At 53.0% G+C, this 21,760-nt stretch overlaps 2 protein-coding genes across 5 annotated transcripts in view; both read right to left on the reverse strand.

Moving 5' to 3' along the window:
• The window catches only part of RNF4 (ring finger protein 4), a 28,970-nt gene extending 19,992 nt beyond the window's left edge, over nt 1–8,978 (reverse strand). Inside the window, exons 1-3 of the mRNA XM_015246870.3 lie at nt 8,832–8,978; nt 4,341–4,382; nt 3,427–3,668 (exon numbers count right to left, since the gene is read on the reverse strand). The gene's annotated coding sequence lies outside the window, so the exon portion shown is untranslated. The remainder of the gene's footprint in view (nt 1–3,426; nt 3,669–4,340; nt 4,383–8,831) is intronic.
• A 4,527-nt stretch (nt 8,979–13,505) lies between these two features.
• Nucleotides 13,506–21,760, reverse strand: part of CFAP99 (cilia and flagella associated protein 99) — a 31,843-nt gene continuing 23,588 nt past the window's right edge. The window contains exons 11-16 of one of the 4 annotated variants that reach the window (XM_072947141.1): nt 21,317–21,521; nt 16,129–16,270; nt 15,881–16,027; nt 14,273–14,478; nt 14,014–14,122; nt 13,506–13,799 (exon numbers count right to left, since the gene is read on the reverse strand). In XM_072947141.1, coding sequence (XP_072803242.1) covers nt 13,534–13,799; nt 14,014–14,122; nt 14,273–14,478; nt 15,881–16,027; nt 16,129–16,270; nt 21,317–21,521 — 1,075 coding nt within the window. In that variant the 3' untranslated portion in view covers nt 13,506–13,533. Of the gene's footprint in view, nt 13,800–13,962; nt 14,123–14,272; nt 14,479–15,880; nt 16,033–16,128; nt 16,271–21,316; nt 21,522–21,760 lie in introns of all 4 variants that reach the window. The other 3 variants (XM_072947133.1, XM_072947156.1, XM_072947149.1) reach the window with 3 other exon arrangements.

Genomic DNA, 21,760 nt, shown 5'->3' on the forward strand with positions numbered 1-21,760 from the left:
TGTGTGTGTATGTCTATTTGGATGTGATTACATGTGTATTTCCACACGCATAATGGTTAGACACAGACTCTTAGGCAGTGTTAACCTGGAGCTGGATTCTCTCACTGTATCTCACACCTCGATTTTCCCACGAGCCAAGATAGGAAAAGCCAGCAGAAAAGGGGCGGGCAGGGGTGCACCGGAAACAGAAAGAAGTAGCAACTCTGCAGCGTGTCCTGCAGCATGTCCTGAGGAGACGTTTGGATTAGCAGCCCCATTTAGCTTAGCCCCGCGGGGGCACACAGAGCCCTCACACCACACCCAACATCCGAGGTTGACATCATCACCCACTGAAAATCTGAGACCAAACTCAGCGGCACAGGCTCCACACTCCCCAAGCAACCCGAGTCCCAAGGTTGCTCCTTGTGAATTCTCCTACCGGGAGATGATATGCAGACTCACCGGGTCACTCATTCTGTGCAACAGTTATAAAGCAGCTCTCACTGTAAACCTTCAAATGGCTATTCTGAGACAGAAGTAGAGGCTCCTGTGAGTTTGAATGAGCTGGCCAGGGCAGCCTCTTCATGTGGTAAAAGTGGAGAAAAACCTAAATCCTACAAAACTTCATCAGGGAAATGCCAACTTACCAGTATACAGAACTTACTAGCCAGTGATAAGGTACTGGCTAGTACCAACTGTCTGCCTCACGTCTCCTCCTTTTTAAGCCATAAACATACAGTCACTCCCATGTTATTTAAACGATTCCCTAAATGGAATTTCAAAAGTAGAATTACAGAACACGTGTTAAAGAGCAAGAATGCTTCACAGACTGTTGTGTACCTTCCGACTGCTTTTGTAAAGAATGCTAACATGCCCAAGGCTACTGGCAATGCACCAGTGCCCAGGAAAACGGCCTTCCCAGGGAACTGGGCATGAGCATCAAAAATTGCCAGTAACTTTCATTTCAAAGCTTCTTGGGGTGAGGGTAGAGCTCAGTGGTAGAATGCACGCTGAACGTACAGGAAGTCCTGGGGTCTATCCCAGCGCCTCCCTTAAAATCAAACCGACCAACCAACCTAACTACCTACCCCACCCCACCCCCAAAAGAAAAAGAAAAAACTTCAAAGACTCTTAAACAGAACTTTGATGCCACCGTCACGTTACCAGCCACGCCTTAGTACTTGGGGACAGCATGAGCCTCTCGCTTGTTCCACTGATGAGGGTGCCCGCACACAGCCAGCAATCAGGAGCCCAGCCAACGGGCCCAGCGCCCTGCACGAGTATCTGGCGGCGCGCCTCAGCTGTGCGCCCTCCACGTGGGGACCACCGCCTGCCCTGCGGTGCCCTGCGGGGCGGACGGCAGCGCGGAGTGCCACTGCCCACAGGCCGCCAGCACCCTGCCGGCAAGCCCACGGGCTGCCTGATGCAGAGACCATGTACAGGGACTGCCCCGGGGAAACAGAACAGACACTCGTGAGCACACGTTTTAAGGGAAAAGACAACCGTGAAGCAAGCAGTAGAGATGTCCGCTGTCAAAGACCAGAAAGCAGAGCTCTTCGTACAAGCCTGAGTGCTGCGCAGGAGCAAAGCAAACCCTCAGCCCAGGAAGACGCGGACGAGGGCTTCGGGCTCCCAGCAAGGCTTAATTCGTTCGTCTCTTCCTGCAGAGAAGACTCGGCAGGACGCAGCTGATCACTCCTGGGCAGGCTCAGAGGAAGCAGGAGAGCCAGGCTGGGCAGCGGGGCGGCGCCCTCCCAGTTACTCATTCCTGACGAAGGCTCAGCAGCCGCTGGTCTCCCCCGAGGCTCTGCGGGAACCAGACGGCTGGACTCGGCAGAAACGGAAAGCCGTGGGCTGTGCTTGGAGAGACAGCAATGGGTCTTTCATGCATTTGTCTTAGGACCCTGATGAAACCACCTGAAATGAGCACAGAGCCCAGGGGCCCTCACACCTGCTTGGTGATCTGTCACTCAGGGAAGCTCCTTTCCTCCAAAGAACTCATCAGGGTTGCCTTGTGTTTCCACTAGAGAAAAGGAACAGCCCTCTGGGTATAAAGATGCTGTAACTTTTGTTTGTGAGTCAGGCCTTGAAATGCAAGGGTCCAGAACTAAGAATGCAAGTTGAGCTTTCTGAAAATCTATGGAAAAAAATCAGTGAAAATGGAAAGAATATTATTCAGCCTTCAAAAGAAAATTCTGACACCTGCTGCAACATGGATGAACCCTGAAGACATACTCAGTAAAACAAGACACAAAAGGGCAAATATTGCATAATTCCTCATGTGAGGTATCAAGACATCAAATTCAAAGACAGAAAGTAGAACGGTGATTGCCAGGGGCTGGCGGAAGGGGCAACAGGGAGTTAACATGTAATGGACAGAGTTCCTGTCTGGGAAGACGAAAAAAGTGCTGTAGATGATGTCTGCACAACAATGTGAATTTACTTAGTGCCGACGAACACCTAAAAGTGGGTCGACCGGTCCGCTTTAAAATTATTCTAGACACTTTAAACAGGATGTAATGAAGTGTTCACAAACGCTCTGCAGTGGGCACAGCCCCAGAAGCATCTGCAGGGGACCCCTGAAGCAGGCTCCTCAGCACCCCCACCCCAACAGCCTGGGCTCCCCAGGGCACACCTATGGCTCTAACAGCCAAGGAGGACCTTGGCTCCTCTTCTTCCCAGTGCAGCTGTTCTTCGGAATTTCTCCGAAGTTTCACATGCAGGATTATGATGAATTAGCCCCAGAACACTAGGCTGACCCTTCTGCCAGCGAAAGCCCTGGAGCCCGGGGGCACCTCAATTCTACAACAGCCGTGTCTGATGAGGGTGCATCAGTGACTGCGCTGGAAGATCTTCACAACTGGAAGGGACTTTATTAAACACCAAATCCAACCAATTCTGGCAGGTTAAAAGCTGGCTACTTGGTCCTGTAACTACTCCTTTGCAGAAAGGTTTCTCTGGGACAGCATGGAAGCAAAGCTGGGTGGCTTCTCCGCCTCTCTGGCCCCTAACTTTTAATGTTCTTTCAGCCATGGTGGTCTGGGCTCTGAGGGGCTGCTTATACAACAAGGCAGTTGCTGGAAGCCAGGAGCAAGGATAAGATAATGAAGGCAACCTAAGGACCCGTTTCACCAGGGGTGAAAAGATACCAGAGGCCAGTGGGGTAAATTGACCTCAGCTGCTGAAGCCATGAACCACCTCCCAATTTGAAACTCACAGGAGGCGGGCATGCGGGGCCTGCGCAGATGGCACCCGAGCAGAGAGCTAATCACCGTAGCTGCTCCTACTGAATCACGAGCCTGGGCTCAGGTGACATAGAGCGTGTGTGTGTGAAGTAAATCAAGAACCACTACAATCAGACAAGGGGCAGGCTGTGCTGGTGGTCGTGGTCGTGGTGGTAGGGGGAAGTCAAAAGCTTAAGAATGTGGTTCTCCAACCTATACCTACAGCAGAGAGCAGCCAAGCAGCGGTGCCCCACAGCGGGAGCCCCTTCTTTTGCATTCAGGGGAACTGGTCTCAAACAGCACGGCGCCCAGGGCAGCTGTGAGCAGGACACGGCCTCCCAGTTCAGGCAGGCGCGCAGCGGGCCAGCTGGCGGACGGGGCACGCCGGCCTTGGGGGGCTGGCCAGACCCCGCTCGCTACAGACATTCATCTCGGCAGTGGGATTCAGGCTCTCTTCAACTCTTCCTAGGAAATAAAATGCTAAGTCAATAGTCGTTGGCTCCCAGGACGGCAAGCACTTATTATAAAGGGAATGTTCTAAGAGATACAAAAAGCAGGAGAGCAGTAGGAGAAACAGTGAGTGGGCCAGAGGAAGTTAAAAGGCTCCACACGGTAGCTCAAAACAGTAACCAACCAGCCAACCAACCAAAATCCCATAAAGTGCCAAAAAACGCTCAGGACTTACGGGAAAGAGGAAACGGGCACCACACTCAAAAAATCAGTCAATCACACACACAGTAGGAAGCTAAAAAGAAACCCAGCAGCACAGTTCAATGAATCAAATGGTTAGGAAACACACATATACCACAGTAACTAAGGCGCTCTAACAGGTTTGCGGCCTGTGAGCTCTTGGGAAGTAGGGCAAACACTGTAACATCAGACGTGCAGGGTGTGCCTCACAGCACACACAGGCAACCCAGACAGCTGGGAGATGCTTGAGGTGCATGCGGTCTACGGTCTATGTGGCTCGGTTAAGCTGCGTTCAATTTTCTACACTCACCTATTTCTCACGGACAAAATTCTGCACACCGAACTCAATATTCCCACTATATTCAGCTGGCTCCTGAATGTGTCAACCCCACTGGAACTAATCCACGCTTCCAACAAGTGTTTAAAGCAAAACTGACCATACTTTACCTCAGGTACCCTGGGTGTCAGGCATCCACTCCATGCTCTTTCCTATTGAGACAGGAAGGAAGGGGGCAGGGCACAACCATTAAAAGAATGACACAGCCGTTGAGGATGCGACCAAAACTGGTCAGAACCTACTAACCCCAAGATGGTGGAAGATTCGACTTTCCAGTAGAACTTGAGCCTCACTATACACTCATTGTAACATATCAGCATCCTGAATGACACACCCCCAGGCACCATGACAGTTCCCAGGCAAACCGTAAGTGACCAAAAAGGAGGCAGTGGCCCAATTCCTGGAAATCCTGCCCCTTCCCCCAAAGAGGTGGACTAGTCCTCCCACTCGTTAGCATGTGAAATTACCCAGTCCATAAGAACAAAACATCCCTGAACCCCAGGCCACTCCCACTCTCCCGGCAACCCCACGCCCTGAGGTCGCTCTCCCTTCTGAGATAGACCTCGTTCTGCCTATGGAAAGTGTATCTCCTAGGTCACTCGCTTTCCAAGGTACTCCGTCTCCCCAGGCTTTTCCTGCCTTCTGAGGTGCCCATGCTCTGTCTATGGAGTGGGTAACTCCCTGGACAAATCTACTTTCACTTTACCGTGGCTTGCTCTTGACTTCTTTCCTGTGAGAAGCCAAGGACCCTCACTTGGAGGGCACCCCCCAAGGACTCACCCAAGACCTGGGACATGGCCATCCTCTCAGTGCCCCATTTTCCAGTAACATAATCACAGTGCCATAATTTGATATATGCTGTTTCCTTCCCAGCAAAGGCAAGGTTCCCCTACCCTCAGCCCCCTTGAGGAACCCCTGCTCCTTCTTCAAGGCCTACCTCAAAGAAATGTTACTTACATTCCTCTCACTCCTCCTGGTCCTGAGTATCTTCCACTGGTCTCAACGTGACAAACATAACCCTCATGTCAAATACTTGTCACAGATTCCCTCTCCTTTCCACAGCACTTGGCGCAAACACACTGGCTACATGATTCTTCCATTGAAATTAAAGTATCAAGCTTATTAGATGCTTGAAAGAGATGGCAGATACTCAGAAGGACAGCACAGGGTATTTTCAAAGGGAAAAAAATGAATTTCAGAGATGGGAGAAATGGAGCCTTTCACTTCAAATAAAAATGTAGTCACCCTCAAGAAACAGAGGCAGACTTGACAGGTGGTCGTCACGGGAGAACAGGACAGAACACTTCCACCCGAAGCACTTTCAGCTTGGAAGAAGAGGCCAGAAGAAAAAGTTCTTAAAATTGTATTAGTTAAGAATTGGAAAACATCAAGAAGGTGCTTAGAAAGGAAACAAATTTTATCCTGGTCTGCTACAGCAAGCAGCAGCGTTCAGCAAGTTTGGCTAAAATAAGCGGTGAAGTGCAGCAGACAGGGAAACGCCCTGGTCCCAGGACCGCCTCCCTGGCTGAGGCAAGGGAGGTGGAGGGAGACTCACTCAGGCACAGTAACTGAAGTCTTCAGGAATACAGTGCAATCACCGAAAATTAAGTTTCTTGAAAATATTTATAATCAGACCCTTCCTGGGTAAATGTTACTTGAAAAAGAAACATTAAAAATAAAGACAACATCCCCACTCTTTAAGTTCAATTTTCACTATTTAAAGCTACTAGAAACGCCAGCTGTGCACCTTCCCACCACAAAAGAGTGTGTGTGACACAACAATCCAGCAAAAGGAGCAAAGACACTGGAGCCTGTGGCTCAGATGCCAGGTCTGCTTACTAACTGTATGACCTTGGGCAAGTGACTCTGTCCTTCCCCCTTCCTGTGCCTCAACCACAACCAGCTGGCGGTGTGGATTTGTAAGCGGTAGTGAGCAGTACGTATGACTGCATCACAAACCCAGAGTAACCCCTACAGACAGCTGGGTCACAGTCCTAAAACCAGGGATTACAATTCTAAAACAAAAAGGCGTTAGCAGATAACAAAGCCATTTAGCAGACATTCTTTTATTTTAAATTTGTTTATGTCAAATCTATACAGCAAGCCCATTTATTTAGCTATCTGGAGGTATACTCTGCAGTTAATGTACCCTTACTGGGTACACTAAGAAACCACGTGGTTTAAAAAGCCTGCAGGAAAGCCTTATGGTCACAATTTCTCTCTTGCACAAACAGGCTACTGATAATACTCATTTTGAAAAGTTTCCAGGCCTTTCCTACCCTTCATGGTGTGAAATAATTCACACCATTCAATGAACTTGCCAGTTCTTATTTATGCCCCAGGAAAAAACACTTCCAAAGGAGAATCCAGATCCCTGGAGAGGCACCCTCCAACCTAACTTCCCGTGTTTTCTCGCACGTTAAACTCTGTCCTCAGGGTAAGGCAGTATCTGTGCTCTGGGACTTCCTCCTCAGAGGGGAAACCTCAAGTCCTGAGGAACAAGGTAGAAAAGCACACACGTAAATTATATCTCGACAAGACAGTAAGCCCTGTAACATTCTACATGAACCTACTCATCCCTCAAAAATCTGGGGATGGTGAAAGATGTAGGTAAATCACGTCAAAATACAACACTGGTAACACATACTCAAGAATTCACAAAGCCACTGTCATACAGAGTACAAACAAATACTCGTCCACCCATTTTCAGAGTAGCATCCCAAATCTTTCCCAGAAATTGGTGGGGGTATATAAACTACGGGACATGGACTTTGCTAAGGGCCTTTAAGCGAAGAACTGCCACAATTGGCATCACTGACACTAAGTTTGGTGTCCAGTCACCACCCTGGTCCAAGCTACCCTTCTCTTCTCTCTCTTCCTATCTGATCCTGAAGCCACTAGTCTAGTCCACCTTTCTAACCACCCTTCTCATAGCACAGTGATTTTTCTAAAAGGTGAATCTAACCATGTTAACTTCCCTGCTTAGAACTCAATTCAGTGACTTCCACTTGGCCTTAAGACGAGTTCTGAATTCCTTGTTGTGAGGCCCACGGAAGACCTTCTGTGATCTAGCTCCTGCTTACCTCTCCAGTCCCATCTCATGTACCATCTATATTTCAACCGCAGAGACTTTTTCTCCCTCTCTACACTCTCACTCCTCAGCTCCACCAGGGCCTGTACCATGCCTGTTCTGTTTACTGCTGGACCCCAAGCAGAAAGCTTGGCACACAGAAGACCTCAAAAATATGCTGACTTAGAATATTAAAGTTGGCATTCTCAAATGGGACAGAAAAAAACCTTTTAATGTACAGAACGTAAATATGCATAGACGACTCATAAAAACGGCACAGAGTATATAAGCAGCATTAAAATTTCCTGGAGAAGGCAAACAGGCAAACAAATGTGTAAGAATGTTCCTGTGGGGGTGGGGTGGTCTTTGAAAAAAGGTTTATAAACACTATATTAAAGTAAAATTTGAATCAGAGTTGGAAGCGAAGTTCAGGCAATACAGAAGCCAGCAATATATCTTTCTACTTGAATGTTTCCATTTCCGCTCAAACCACCTAATATGTTTCCCCACCCACTAAAAAACAAACCGCCAGAAAAACAAAGCAAAACGATTCCCTTCCACACTTCTGCCTTTCATCAGCAGTGGTCCCCAAACTCCTGGTCACTGAATTCGAAGGTCTAGTCCTGCGTGACCTTGGGCAGACCGCCTCGGTCTCCCGGGCCACTCGGGCGGCCTAAGTGGAGTGCAGGACTGCAGAGCTGAGACTCCAGAACGTGGCGCAGAAGCAGAACGAAGGTAGACCGTGAACGTCGATGGGCAGGGACAGGGTTAAGACAAAAGCCCAAACCCCACAAACACTGCCACCGCGGGCCCTGAACTCTGCCCTTCTTCCTGGAAGGGTCAAAGGGTGGGAAGGGGCGTGCACTGAGTCCAGTGCTTCAGGCACCTGCGTGCAGGCGCGCCTGGGAGGTGCAGGCGCACGCGGAGGAGCTCGGCCACAGGCCTCAGCCAGTCCCGCGACCCACCGACCGGAAGACAAGGACCCATCGAGCTCTGCCCCCAGCCTGGCGCCCCCAGCCCCGTCCCAGCCCCGAGGAGGTTCCGCCTGGCGTCCGAGCGAACTCGCAGGCCCACGATGGCGGGGCGGCGGCGCGAGCACACAAAGGCAGCGGCCTTGGACGGACAAAACCCTCGCCGGCCCTGCCCCGATCCCCCGCGCCCGGCCCTGCCCCGCTCCGAGTGACCTTGGGCGCGTCCCTCCTCTCCCAGCCTCAGTTTCCCCCGCCACGCTATGGACGAAGCGCCGCGGCCGCTGCCCGCCGGCGAGACCGAGACCCGCGGAGAGGCATCTCACTTCCGTTGCCCAGACCGAGCCGGGCTCTTGCAGCCGCGCGGACGGCAGGGCGGGCGGGCGAGTCGACCCGCGGTCCCGGGAGAGGCCCGGGGGGCGTCGGGGCGGAGCGCGGGCCGCCGCGCCAAGGCGGCTCCTTGGGCCGCGGCGCCGAGGCCTCTGCAAGGCCGCGAAGCCGCCCGAACTCCGAATCTGCCCAGCCCTGGCTTGCCGCTCCCTCCGGGCGAAGCCTGGCCCTACCTGGCGCTGGTAAGGCTCGGCAGGCGCGGTCGTCGACGCACTCGATCGAGGAAGCACCTTCAGAAGCCGCTGAGAAGAAGCCCTCAAGCAAGACGCCGCCGCCTCAACAGCGTCCCACTTCCGCTCCGGAGACCTCGGCTCCGCCCCTCACGCTTTCCTATTGGTCGTCCGCGTCCCTACTCCCGTGGTCTGCCGGTCGAGGAGGCATATTTTCAATCCTATTGGATAGTAGAACCATCTATTACCTCTTTGAAAAGATCCTCCTTCCGGCCACGCCCCCGCTCGCGAGCTCAAGTTCCCGCCTTCCCGCGAGAGATGTGGTCGGTGTCCCTCAGCCCGCAAGGCCTCTCGGGAGTCGTGGTCTGGGCTCCCGCCGCCCTGCTCGCTGCGTCGAGCGGGACGCGCGTATCCCGGCGTCAGTGTCCTCGTTAGTGAGGGTTTTTTTGAGCGATATTCCCGGGGTCTCTACTATCAGCCAGAAACTGGGCCTGGGTCTGCAGGTCGTCCGGGCGCTCGACTCCTGACCTGCCAGGCCCGGGGCCGTCCTCTAGTCCCTGTGATCCCGGGTTCTCCCAGGCTGGTGGTGGAGAGGGGAGGGAAGCCGGAGGAGCCACTCAACCAAGACGTCTGGGAGGGCTCCCCGGAGGAAGCGACCTCGGACTTGGGAACTGAAAGGACTGGAGTTCCAAGAATAGGGAGCCTAGGTAGAGAAAGTTTGGGCTAGCATGTTCAGAAAACTGGAGGCGGCCCAGGGCGCCAGGAGTACAGAGGTGGGGGGCGGGGGAGGCAAGGGTCAGACCTTCGAGAGCCCAGATGCCAGGTTAAGTCTGGATTATCCCAGGGACATGAGGTGTCAGGAAAGGAAGGACTGAATCCGTGGAGGGACTCGCCACGGTCCGGTCCTGGGAAAGGGGCCATGACCCAGGCGGAGGCCTGGAGCTCTCAGGGGCCTCAGGCATCTGATGCAATTCCGAGAATCAAGAGAATGCAGGTCCTGATCCCTCCTGTCCGAGTTTGAATTCCAGCTCCATTGCAGACAAAGTTCACAGTTCCCTTGCCTGTTAATAGAGATAATAACAGGACCTATCTCAGAGGAAAAAGGTGGAGGACTCAACCTTCTGTAGCACAGGGGCATGCCAGCCCTGGGGAGGCACTGCATGTCAGAATTGGGATTAAATGAGAGTCTGGCGGTGGGTTCCTTGGGTTTAGCTCCCAGAACTGGACCTGGGCATGGATTTGGCTATCAAAAGAGAGCCCAGCTTGTCCTTGTCCAGAGAATATCCAGGTCTCAGTCCAGGGCCGTCATCCCTGGTTCCTCAGAATGCTCGGGCAGTAAGGAGGCCACCCCAAATGTCTTGGGATGGACTGTTTCCTAACAGAGGGTCTTTAACCCGTAAGAGTGAGCCTTGTGTGGAAATGACTAAGCAAGTGGAAACCAGAGCGTGAATGTTTCAGGGTTGGGTTTGTGAGCAATTTCTGTGTTTGATATTTTATGTAAGGGAATTTGGCATGGTAGCGTATCAGATAAATCTAATTCCAGTGTAAAATATGTGGTTGAGTATTTGATTTTGCTAGTGATCTAGAGTTGGAAGGTATGAGATTTTCCAAAGTTTGTACTAATTGGAATATTAAAGAGAATTCACAAATTTAAGAGAAATGTAGACATTTAATACATCTACAGGAGTTTTAAAATACTTGATAAGGCAGACAACTGAAATGCTAAAAAGTAAATTTAGATTCCACGTGTATAAATGCAGTTTTAAATGCCTAAGGAGGTTTCAGTTTCTAAATGGGGCCATACATGACGAATCAAAACAATAATTTAGGGGGTGGGCATAGTTCAATGGTAGAGCACATGCTTAGCATGCACAAGGTCCTGGGTTCAATCCCCAGTACCTACATAAAATAAATAAACCTAATTACCCCCCCAAAATTTTAAAAAACAGTTGTTTGAATGACCAGATTTATAAATAAGATTAGTAATATGAATTTCACAGCCTGAAGTAAGGCTAGGGTTTTCTATTTGTAACTTGAATAAAGATGTGATGTTAAAGAAACTCATGACAGATACCAATTTTGTGCTCAATAGCTGCCTTCAAGTCCTCTCCGGTCCACACCTGACACTGAACCTGTAGTGTCAGCACCCCTGGCTCCCTCACAATTAGTGCCTCCCTCCGGCCCCACAATACCCTAGGTTAGAGAAAAGATTGGCACTTCCGTGCCCCGACAGTGCCACACGGCTAAATGTGGATTCCTGGGCTTTACACCAGAGCCTGGATCTCTGTGGCCTGAGAATCTTGCTTTTTAACTATCTCCCATGGAAGATACCCTGCCCGAGTGAGTTTCAGATACTGTCAACGAGGGCCTTCTGGCTGTACTTAAGCAGAATGTCAATTCCCCAGGTGGTTCATAGAGCGCTTTCTCAGCATCAGCTGGACCTGATCTCCCCTGGCTGGCCCTCTTTCCAGGGCAGCTTGACGCTCTCTCAAAGGGCTCAAGCAGGGAAGGGGAGGGAGGGAGCCACAGTGTGAACGGAGGCCCTGGGCTCTCATGGGTAGTTGGTTAGCTGTTGCTTCAGAACAAACCTCCTGAAAGCTCAGTGCTTTAAACAAATTGACATGTATTGTTGCTCGTGAATCTACAAGTTAGTAGGGGTTGAGGGGAGGAGGTACTGGTCCTGGCTGGCCTCACATTTTGGGGTCTGCTGGTTTCTAGGGTGGTTGCCAATGGCCTCTGCTGGGAGAGCAGGCTCTCCTTCACATGGTGTCCCATCCCAGTAGGCCACCCTGGACATGCTCATACTGGAGCCAGGCAGGGCTCCAAACAAGAGGGACCCCCAAGACCACTTGTGGTCCAGGCTCTGAACTGGCACACAGCCACGCCTGCTGCACCCTATTGGCCAAAGCAAGTCAGCCCAGATCCAAGGACTGGGGGAAATAACTCTGCTTCTTGATGGGAGATCACAAGGCGAGGAACCTGGAGATATTTTTGTCATCAGTATACTACACAAGGTCTGCCCTCAGGCCATAAGCTCAGGGGATGGCCCAAGACCTGCCCCTACAGGGATGTGTATCCAGCAGAAGCCCCAGGTCCTCTCAAGGCAGCTCTGAGCAGCTACCCAGTCCAGGAGGACAGGTACAGGCCTTGCAGAGTGCCAACCAGCATTGCCCCAAGAGCACCCTGAATTTGTTGGGCCACCACCTCTTCCTCTGCTCCAGAGCCAGTCTGATAGGCGAAGGTAATTCTCCCCTCCTGCCACAGTGCTTGCTCTGGGCACCCATGCAGGCCTTCCCCCACTGGAGGAACTGGCTCAGCAGAGCATCTTCAATCTAGCCCAGTGAGGCTGGAGCAGATGTTCACAAAAGACTTGGAGGACAGCTTCCCTCCTAAGAGGGCCACCAGGGAAAGAGGGCCCTTCTTCCTCCAGACATTGTGAGGCTGGAACTGCTACCAGCTTGGAGACAGAGCTCCTGGATCAGGTATGTCCTGCAGTCCCCCCATCTTTGGATTGCCAGTTATAGAAGGTAGTAATTCCCCTTTCGAAACCCTCAGAGCTCCTGAGGGACTCTCCTGGGACAGGTCATCATCAGTGTATTCAATCAATATCAGATGAAATGGGTTTGAATCATGCAACACAGGATGTAAGAAATGTCATGTTTATTTCTTTAAATGAAACTTAATCTGCTCCCAGCTCTAATTTGACAGGTGGAAAATTCCTCTTTTTACCAACCTGAGTTGTGGGAAAGTCCAAGGGTTCTGACACAGTTCAGAATACTGGGGGAGAACTCTGGGCTTCAGGCTGATCTTGTCACTCTGAGATGTCCACCCTCCTGGTCTGAATGTGCCCTGGGGTCTAGCCTCCCCCTGAGGTGTCATCTCCTCCGCAGACCCAAGGAGGATGTGGGATGTGGGGGTCTCTCTCCTGGACATCTACCCACCGGGCAGTTTCCAGCCCCTCCCTTACAGCCCCGCACCCCAAGGACTTGGCCATGCTCTCTCCTTCCCGGAGCTGCAGCACATGTGCATTATTCATGAGACTCCATTTCGCCATCAGGCTTTCAGTCGGCCAGCCTGTCCTCAAGGCTCCTCAAGGCTCCGGGTCTCCAGTCTAGTGCTGGGTCCAAGGACCCAGGGGAATTAATCGGTTCCTGTCTGGACCCCAGGTCAGCTCGTGCTTCAGTGATGCTGGGGAAGGCTGGGCATGCCCTAAAGTCACCCGGGCTTAGTTCTGGGTCCTGGCTCTCCATGCAGGTCACTTCACGTCTTTGCGCACCAGTGACGTCAGCAGCAGAAGGGCTGTGGGGTACTGTTCCTACAACCCTGGTCAGCTCCCCCACTGCCCGAGGTTTACAGGAGATAAGGCACGAGAAGGGCCAGTTCCTAGTGGCTCAAGGATCCTGGCCCCTTTCTCCCCCAATCGCACACTCACAATCACATACCCAGTGTTGGCGATCCCCGGATTAAGCCACCCAACTCCGAGCAGAGAACGGGGACTCCAGGTTTCCACAGGCAGAGAGGGCTCTGGGAACTCCGAAGAGGGGGCGCCAGGAATATCTAGCGCTAGGCCGTAGGAAAGGCCTAGAATCTGGGCTAGGGTGACCATGTTTAGCACATAAAATACAAGACGCCCAAATAAATTTGAATTCCAGATAAAGAGCATATACGTTTTTAGCGTTAGTTTGTCCCACGTAACAACTGCATTTTATTGGGCAACCCTGCTCGGGGCAGGCGGAGCCTGGGGCGGGGCGGGACGTGGAGCGCTGGGGGCGCAGCCAAGGAGGAGGGGCATACGCCACCGCGCACGCTCCGCTCGGGCGGGGGTCTCGGGGTCCTGCGATTGGCCGGCCTGGCTCAGGTGGCCCCCAGGCGGCGCGCGGGCCCGCAGGCCGAGCCTCCCCGCTGCAGCGCTCGTAGCCTGCGCTCCCGGCTCTCCTCCAGCTCCAGCCTGCGCCGCGCCTCCAGCTGCGCCTGCGGGAGGGCGAGCAGAGGAGATCCGCGCGGGATGGGACCGCCCCCCACCCGGGGGCCTCATCCCGCCCCCGCACACCGCGCCCACCCCCTGCTTCACCATCCTCCCACTGCGCACCCCCGCGGCCTCCCTGGCACCCCACGCCCCGCCTCCGGGGCTCACCCGCGGCTTGGGGCGCGCGGCCCGCGGCGGCGACACGTGCAGCAGGGCTACCTGCCTGCGGCGCTCGGCTGCCTTCTGGATCCTGCGCTGCAGCTCGAGCACCCGCTCGTCCTGAGAGGGCGCTCTCTGGGCCGCCGACTGCACTTTCTTCTCCTCCCACCTGGGCGGGCGGCGGGGCCGGCTCTGTAGACCCGCCTGGCTCCACCCCCTGCGCCCCCGGCACTGCTTGGGTTGCTGCGAGGGGAGGGTGCAAAGGCGCGCTCCCTGCTCCTTGCCCGCCCAAGACGCCTGCCCCGGGGCAGGCACCCACCTCAGGGCAGCAGATCTCCCCATGGCCGCGCGGCACAACGCAATCTGCTCCACCGTGTTCTGCAGCTCCCGGCTCTTGGCGCGCTTGCCCTGGATGATCTGGTCCCGCTTCTCCTCCTCCTTCCGCTGCTGAGTCTCCTTGAGCAGGGCCAGCCGCTCTCGCAACTCTACCACGGACATCTCCCCTTCCAGGCCGTAGCCGGGGATCTGCAGGGTGGGCGGTCGAGGCCCCAGGCTGCCCGGCTGTCTCCTGTGCCCCAGCTTTCCCTCTGCCCCATCCCTGGTGTCCCTCCCGAGTTCCACAGGCCTGGCCCCGTGCCCAAGAGACCTCCTTCTGTCTGCTCAGTGGTGCCTGGGTAACATGTCCACCAGCCAGCTTCTCCAGCATTGGCCGCAGCCCTAGACTTGTGGGGGGCTGGACATCTCAGCTGGGTGCCCTGCAGGCCCCTCCACTGTGGCAGGGCCCAAGTGGAGCTCACCAGTGTCTCCCCAGCCAGGACCTGGGGGCCTGGGTAGAGAGCCCTTTGGACATTGGACACCCACTGGGACCAGGCCTGCCCCCACCTCACCAGGTGCCAGCCTGGCCTCTCCTGGTGATTCTCACACAGGCTTCCAGGCACAGCTGCCCTTCTCTCAGCCTCCTGCTGGTCCAGCCCTGGGCCTCCATGCATGTGTCTTCTCCCTACACCGCCCTATCCACTCAGGGCCTAGTGAGTCCCGTTGAGACAGCAGGGAAGGTGGAAGGGCACAACCATTCAAAGAATGACACAGCAGTTAGCACCAAGATGGTGGGAGATTCAACTCCCACAGACCTTGAACTTCATTACACTGTATATATTAGTATCCTAAATGGCACTCCCACAGGCACCAGGACAGTTTCAAAACTGACCATAAAAGGTCCAAAAGTGGGTGATGGCCCAGTTCCTGGGAACCCCAGCCCCTTCCCCAAAGTAGTTGAAATAATCCTCCCGTTTGTTAGCACATGAAGTTATGGAGCCCATGTGAAGCAGCAACCCTCACACCTCGCGGCCGCTCTCATTCTCCCCAGCTGGCCCCAAGCTCCGAGGCCGCCGCTCTCCCTTCTGAGTAAGAAGGCCCCACGTTCTGCCTATGGAGTGTGTATCTCCCAGGCCTTTCTCTGGCCTTCTGAAATAGCCTGCTCTCTGTCTGTGGAGTGGGTATGTCTCTGAATGAATCTACCTTCACTCGACTATGGCTCGCTCTTGAATTCTTTCCTGTGTGAAACCAAGGACCCTCACTCGATGGGGCGCGGCCCAGGGACTCTCCTGGGACCCGGAACATGGCCGTCCTCTCGCGCCCCATTTATCCTGTATCACCAGGAGCTCCCTCAACATGCAGCTCCGGAAGCCCACATTGCCCACCCCCAGGGGTTACAGAGGTCTCCCTGACAGGACCGTGAGCCCTGGGGCCAGACCCAGGCATGGCAGGTGCAAGGTGCAGCTGGCAGGACTGGCCAGTGGGGTCTTGGCTTGAGTCCAGATTCTGGCCTTGGTGGGGCTCTAGACACACCCTCCCACAGCAAGCAGGACGTGGGAAAGCTCCCTGAGGTCATGGGACAGGGCATGGGCTCCAGGGGCCGCATTCTCACCTGTGTCAGGTCCACCAGCTTGTCCCTGCGTGTGGGCTGAGTCTCCAGGGCTCGCAGCTGGGAAATGAGCTCGAAGCGCCGCCTGTGCTCCTCCCTGGCTGCCTCTGCGCTGCGCTGCAGCAGCTCCCGGCTCTCCTCTATCACCTCCTGGACTTGGGGGCCAAGCAGAGTGCCAAGGGGTCAGAGCATGGCTGGCCGGTGCTGGGCAGGGGGTGGCATACCGGGAGGGCACTGAGCCCCCACCGCACCTGTCTGCCGTCGGCCCTTCAGCAGCTTAGTCTGTGCCACCTTGACGTTCTTCTGTGTCTCCATCACCTGCTCCACCAGCTCCTTCATGGACCTTTCCTCCTGGAGGCGCCGCTCAGCACACTGCTGCATCAGCTCAGCTGTCTGGACACCCGGTGGCCACAGTCAGAGCCATGGCCTGTGCCCCGGGACCTGCCCTGGCCCCATGAGCAGCGTGAGGTCTGGAGGGCAGACCCAGCCCCTGACCCCGAGTCACCCTGCTATCTGAGTCTAAGCTCATCAGCCTCTGGAGGTCAGGCCTATTGGGGAAGTTCCGCCTCAGGTCCTCCTCCCTCCGCTGTCGTCCCAGGGGTGTGAGCCCAGCACCACGCAGACACTTCCCCAGAGCTGATCACGAAGCTAAGGGGAGTAGCCAAGAGAGTCCTGGGGGAACCATGTCAGAGTTGCTGGGTTTGCCCTGAAGCCCACCCACCACTGACTCCAGTGAAGAGAGGAGGGCGCTCAGTATGAAAACATGTGGTGCTGGATGCTCAGATCCTGCCCAGGCCTGTGCACAGGACATGCCAGCTCCAAGGAGCCTGCCCACTGTGTGGCCGGGCACGCCCTGACAGTCGTTGCACACTCTTCTTTCTCCCGGAGCCTCAGAAGCGTGCAGCCCTAACCCACACTGTGGAGTGCTGCCACCTTGACTGGCACATGGGAATTGCCCGGCGTGCCCCTGCCCTGTCCCCTCTTCTGCTCAGCATTGCAGACTAGCCTCACCCACGTGTTCCCTGGGATTGCAGCTGGCTTATTCTCACAGCTGTTTTGGGGATACATCACAACTCTTGGACCCATTCTACTACTGACAGACACTCAGATTGTTTCCGGTTTGGCACTACTGTGAACAGTTCAGAAGATTATTTTCAGTCTCCAAGATACTACAAAGGACAGGGCAGGGTGTATAGCTCCTGTCACTGCCCAGAGCTGCCAGGGATCCCTGGACTCCTCGCTCCTGGAGGTCTTGGCAGCTGGGGGCTCATCTTCTACTGCAGAGTACGTGGAGGGTTCACCTGTGGCGCGTGAGCTCCAGGTTTAGAGACACTGGGCAGGAAGGATCCTTTCATAAAGCAATTTGCTATACTATGCCATTTTATGTAAGGGACTTGAGCATCCTCAGATTCTGGTATCTTTGAGGGTCTTGCAACCAATTCCCCTCAGATACTAAGGGACAGCTGTAAATTCCTTAAGCACAGAGACTGTTAATAACCTTTGTGTCCCTTATAATAACTAATATACGGCCTTGTGCATAATAAGAATTCAACAAATATATGTTGAATTTCATTCAATAACTATTTACTGATTGTTGAACTGATTCCAAAAATTTTTTGAATGCCTACCATGTATAAACAAAAGCAGTTTTAGATCAATTAGCCTGACCTGAATTTATTTCACACACATACATTAAAAATATTAAACATTCATGGAGCAATTAAAACCCTTGTGCAGTGTTGGTGAGACTGTCAAATGGTACAGCCACTGTGAAAAACAGTGTGGCAGTTCCTTAGAAAATTAAAAATAGAATTTTCATAAGGTCCAGCAATTCCATTTTTGGCTACATAACCAATAGGATTGAAAGCAGGAGCTCTAACAGTTATTCGTACACCATGTTTATAGCAGAAGTATTCACAGTAGATGAAAAGTAGAAGCAACCCAAGCGTCCATCCACAGATGAACAGACAAACCAAGTGTGGTCTGTGCACTTGATGGGATATGACCCAGCCTTAAAAAGGAAGGACATTCTGACACCTGCTACAACGTGGATGAGCCTCATGGACATTGTGCTCAGGGAAACAAGCCAGTCGCAAAAAGACAGGTACTGGTACACTTCTATGAAGTAACTAGAGTAGTCACGTTCAAAGAGACAAAGAGTGGAATGGTGGTTGCCGGGGCAGGGGGAAGGGCGAAACGGGGAGTGACTGACGCACACGGAGGCTCAGTCGCAAGCTGAAGAGTTCTGTCTGGAAAAGGATGTTCATACAACACTGGGAACTCTACACTGAACTGTGCACTTACAAATGGTTAATATGGCAGATCTTGTTACGTGTGTTTGAGCAATGTAGAAAAAAGAAGTTTAAGCCTCACCCCACCAAAAAAATAAAGCAATTTGCTGGCACGTATGAAAATGGCTCTTGGTCATCCCTTTCTGTGCAGGTTAATTCCAGATTCTAAGAAAAGGAACCAGGGCTTTTGGAGAAATGGCTCTTTTAGGGCCAGAGCATAGAAGATACAGGACATGCCTGGAGCGTCTGCAGCGTAAAGTAAGGAAGCACTCAGGAAACAAAAGAATAGGGGGCGTGTCCAGGGGACACGGGCAGTCGACCTGAAAGGGCTCCCAATAGCCAAAGCTGGCAGCAAAATAAATCGTGTCGTGTTGGACCACAACACAAAGTGTGCGGTGAATACACATGAGCCCACACCGACATAAGTAAGTGACGGCAGACGTGAACGAGCGGGGGACAAGAGACAGGTCTTCTGTGCTGAGAAACTCCACATAACCACCCACTCCCTCGCGTGTGAACCCCGCTCAGGGTCCCCTTGCAAAGAGTGCAACGTGCAAAGGGGGAGACACCAGGGCCTGAAGCCGAGCGGCCGAGCTCAACATCGTGGCGGTAACAGCAGGCACGTGTGATGAGAAGGCACGTGGCCTCCGTGGTCTTCCTCCCATGCCCGGACTAATCGTGAGCAGAACATCCCACATCCCAACAGACGGACGTCCCACAGGACACCTGACCAGCACGCCTGCAAGCTGCCAATGTCATCAGGAACACGGGAAGTCTGAGAAAATGTCACGGCCAGAGGGAGTGCGAGACATGACAACTTAATGTGATGTGGTGTCCTGGATGGTATCCTGGACAGAAAAGGACATAAATCAGAAAAAAAAGGATGAAATCTGAATAGAGTGTGGAGTTTAGTTAAGCATCGTGTACCAATGTTGGTTTCATAGTTGTGACAAATATACCATGGTGTAGTGGCTTAGTGCCCCCCCCAAATTTGTGTCCACTTGGAATCTCAGAAAGTGGTTTTATTTCCAGCTAGTTTAGGATTCAATAAGTAATTCATTCAGGATCTTGAGACGGAATCTTCCTGGATTTAGGGTTGGCCCTAAATCCAATGACAAGTATCAGCATAAGAAGAGGGGAGGGCACAGAGGGACACAGAGAAGGTGGCCGTGAGAGGAGGGAGTCAGAGACTGGGGTGAGGCCGCCACAAGGAATTCCTGGGGTCATCAGAGGCTGGAGGAGGCTTAGAGCAAGCCTGGCCCACCTGACACCTTGACCTCAGACCTGTTAAAAACGGTCCAAAATAAAAAGTTTATTTTGAAAAGTACTTTTGAAAACTTTTTAATAAGTTGGAGAAATGCTTCTGTGGAAATACGAAGTGAAATAAAGCAGGCTACCCAAACCCGGAGGGGTCTGGTCTCAAGCTGATAAATGACACGCAAGAAAAGGTGACTGGACTTGGAGGCAAGGCGGGCTGAACTGCATCCCGGGGTCCCGCTCATCAGCGTGGCGCAGACAGCGCCGAGACGGCTGGGAGCCCGGCTCTGGGGGGTCCCCGCAGCTCTCTCCACTCCTCCCACAACTACCACCGCCTGGCTGACCCTGTCCCCAGCAAGGGCCATCAGACACCAGCACAGGGACACCTTCAAAATTCACATGAACACACCAAACAGTGTTGTTTTTGCAGGTTAGAAAGGAAGAAATAAAATTGTTCTTATCCACAGGTAACATAACTCTGTACACAGAAAATTCCAAGGAATCCACAACCAAATTCTTTGTTTGTCCAGAAAGTTAACAAAGGGGTCAGCAAGGTCACAGGGCACAAGAGCAACACACAGAAACCAACTGCGTTTTTATGTACTAGCGCTGAACACGCGGACACCAATGTTAACAATGCGCGAGATGCCATTCACAACACTCAGACACGGTGACAGAACGGGCACGTAAACAGACCTCAGCAGCGCTCACTGTCAGAGATGCAAATCAAAACCACACTGAGGCAGACGACCTCACACCGGTCAGAGCGGCCACCATTCAAAAGCCCACAAACGGTAAATGCTGCAGAGGCTGTGGAGGAAAAGGAATCCTCCTGCACTGCTGGCGGGAATGTGCGTTGGTGCAGCCACTGTGGAAGCCAGTGTGGAGATGCCTCGAAAGACTAGGAATAGACTTGCCATCGGACCCAGCAATCCCACCCCCGGGCATTAATCTGGAGAAAACGCCGACGGAAAAACATACACACCTCGGTGTTCACAGCAGCACTATTTACAGTAGCCAAGACATGGAAGCAGCCTAAGCATCCATCAACAGATGGCTGGATAAAGAGTTGTGATCTGTATGTGAAGGAACACTACTCAGCCATAAAAAGAATGAAATAAGCCTTCCGCAGCAACATGGATGGACCTAGAGATGCTCATACCAAGTGAAGTCAGTCAGAGAAAGACAAACATACGATATCTAAAAAAACCAACACAAATGAACTTACTTACAAAACCAAAACAGACTCACAGACGTAGAAAACAAACCTTGGTTACCAAAGGGGAAGGAGGCAGGGAGGGATGAATGAGGACTTTGGGACTGGCAGATACACGTCACTGTGTATGAAGTAAACAGCAAGGTCCTACTGTAGAGCACAGGGAATTACATTTAATGGCTTGTCATAACCAACAAAGAAAAAAGATGAAAAGGAATATATACATATGTGTGACTGAATCACTGTGCTGCACACCAGAAACTAACACAACACTGTAAATCAACTATACTTCAATTTTAAAAAATAATAGAAGAAATACTTAGATGCAAACCTAACAAAACTTGTACAGTATGTACATACAGAAAGCTGTACAACACAGATGAAAAAAATAAAAGATTTAAAGAAATGGAGAGAAATACAGCATTGAAAGGCTGGAAGACTCACTGGATGGCCACTTGGAAAAGACAGAAGAGGACCCAGATCGCACATCACGTGCAAGAATGAACTTCAGGTGGATTAGAGAACCAGATGTCAAAGTGAGACCACACAGATCCTAGAAGGGAACACGGGTTCATTTTTCTATAACCCACTCTGAGGTTTCGGGAGGAGGTGCCCCGGGTCAGCGGCCACGGGAGCGCTGGGCCCTGGCCCTGAGCCGCCCGCACACCCCGTCACCTCCGCCTTCTTCCGGTCGGCCTTCTGCTTCTTCTCCTGCACAACCTGCTGCCGCGCCAGGACGGCCTCCTCGTGGCTGAGCTTGCCTTGCAGCCTCCGGCACTGGCCCGCAGCCAGCTGCTCTGCCTGGTCCTTTGCCTGCATCTTCTTCTGCCACTCGAGGAACCCGGAGAAGTCCCCCGCGCCATCCACAAGCCTGTCCACCCTGGGGAGAGGGCAAGGGGCAGGGGCTCTCCTGTGATGGGAGCTGCACTGGCCACCAGGAGGCCACGGGTTCCTCTGGGGGCAGTGGCCTTCCCAGGCGTGGGCCACCCTTTACTGACACCAGCCACACCGTGATCCACCCGCCCACTGTCCACCCGTCCCCATCCTGTGCGCCCACCCTTCAGCCATATCTGCCCTGCCTCCCTTCCTCCACTTGTCTGTCTACTCACCTGTCTGTCT

This window comes from Vicugna pacos, chromosome 2 (genome assembly GCF_048564905.1).
Source record: "Vicugna pacos chromosome 2, VicPac4, whole genome shotgun sequence".
NCBI lineage: Eukaryota > Metazoa > Chordata > Mammalia > Artiodactyla > Camelidae > Vicugna > Vicugna pacos.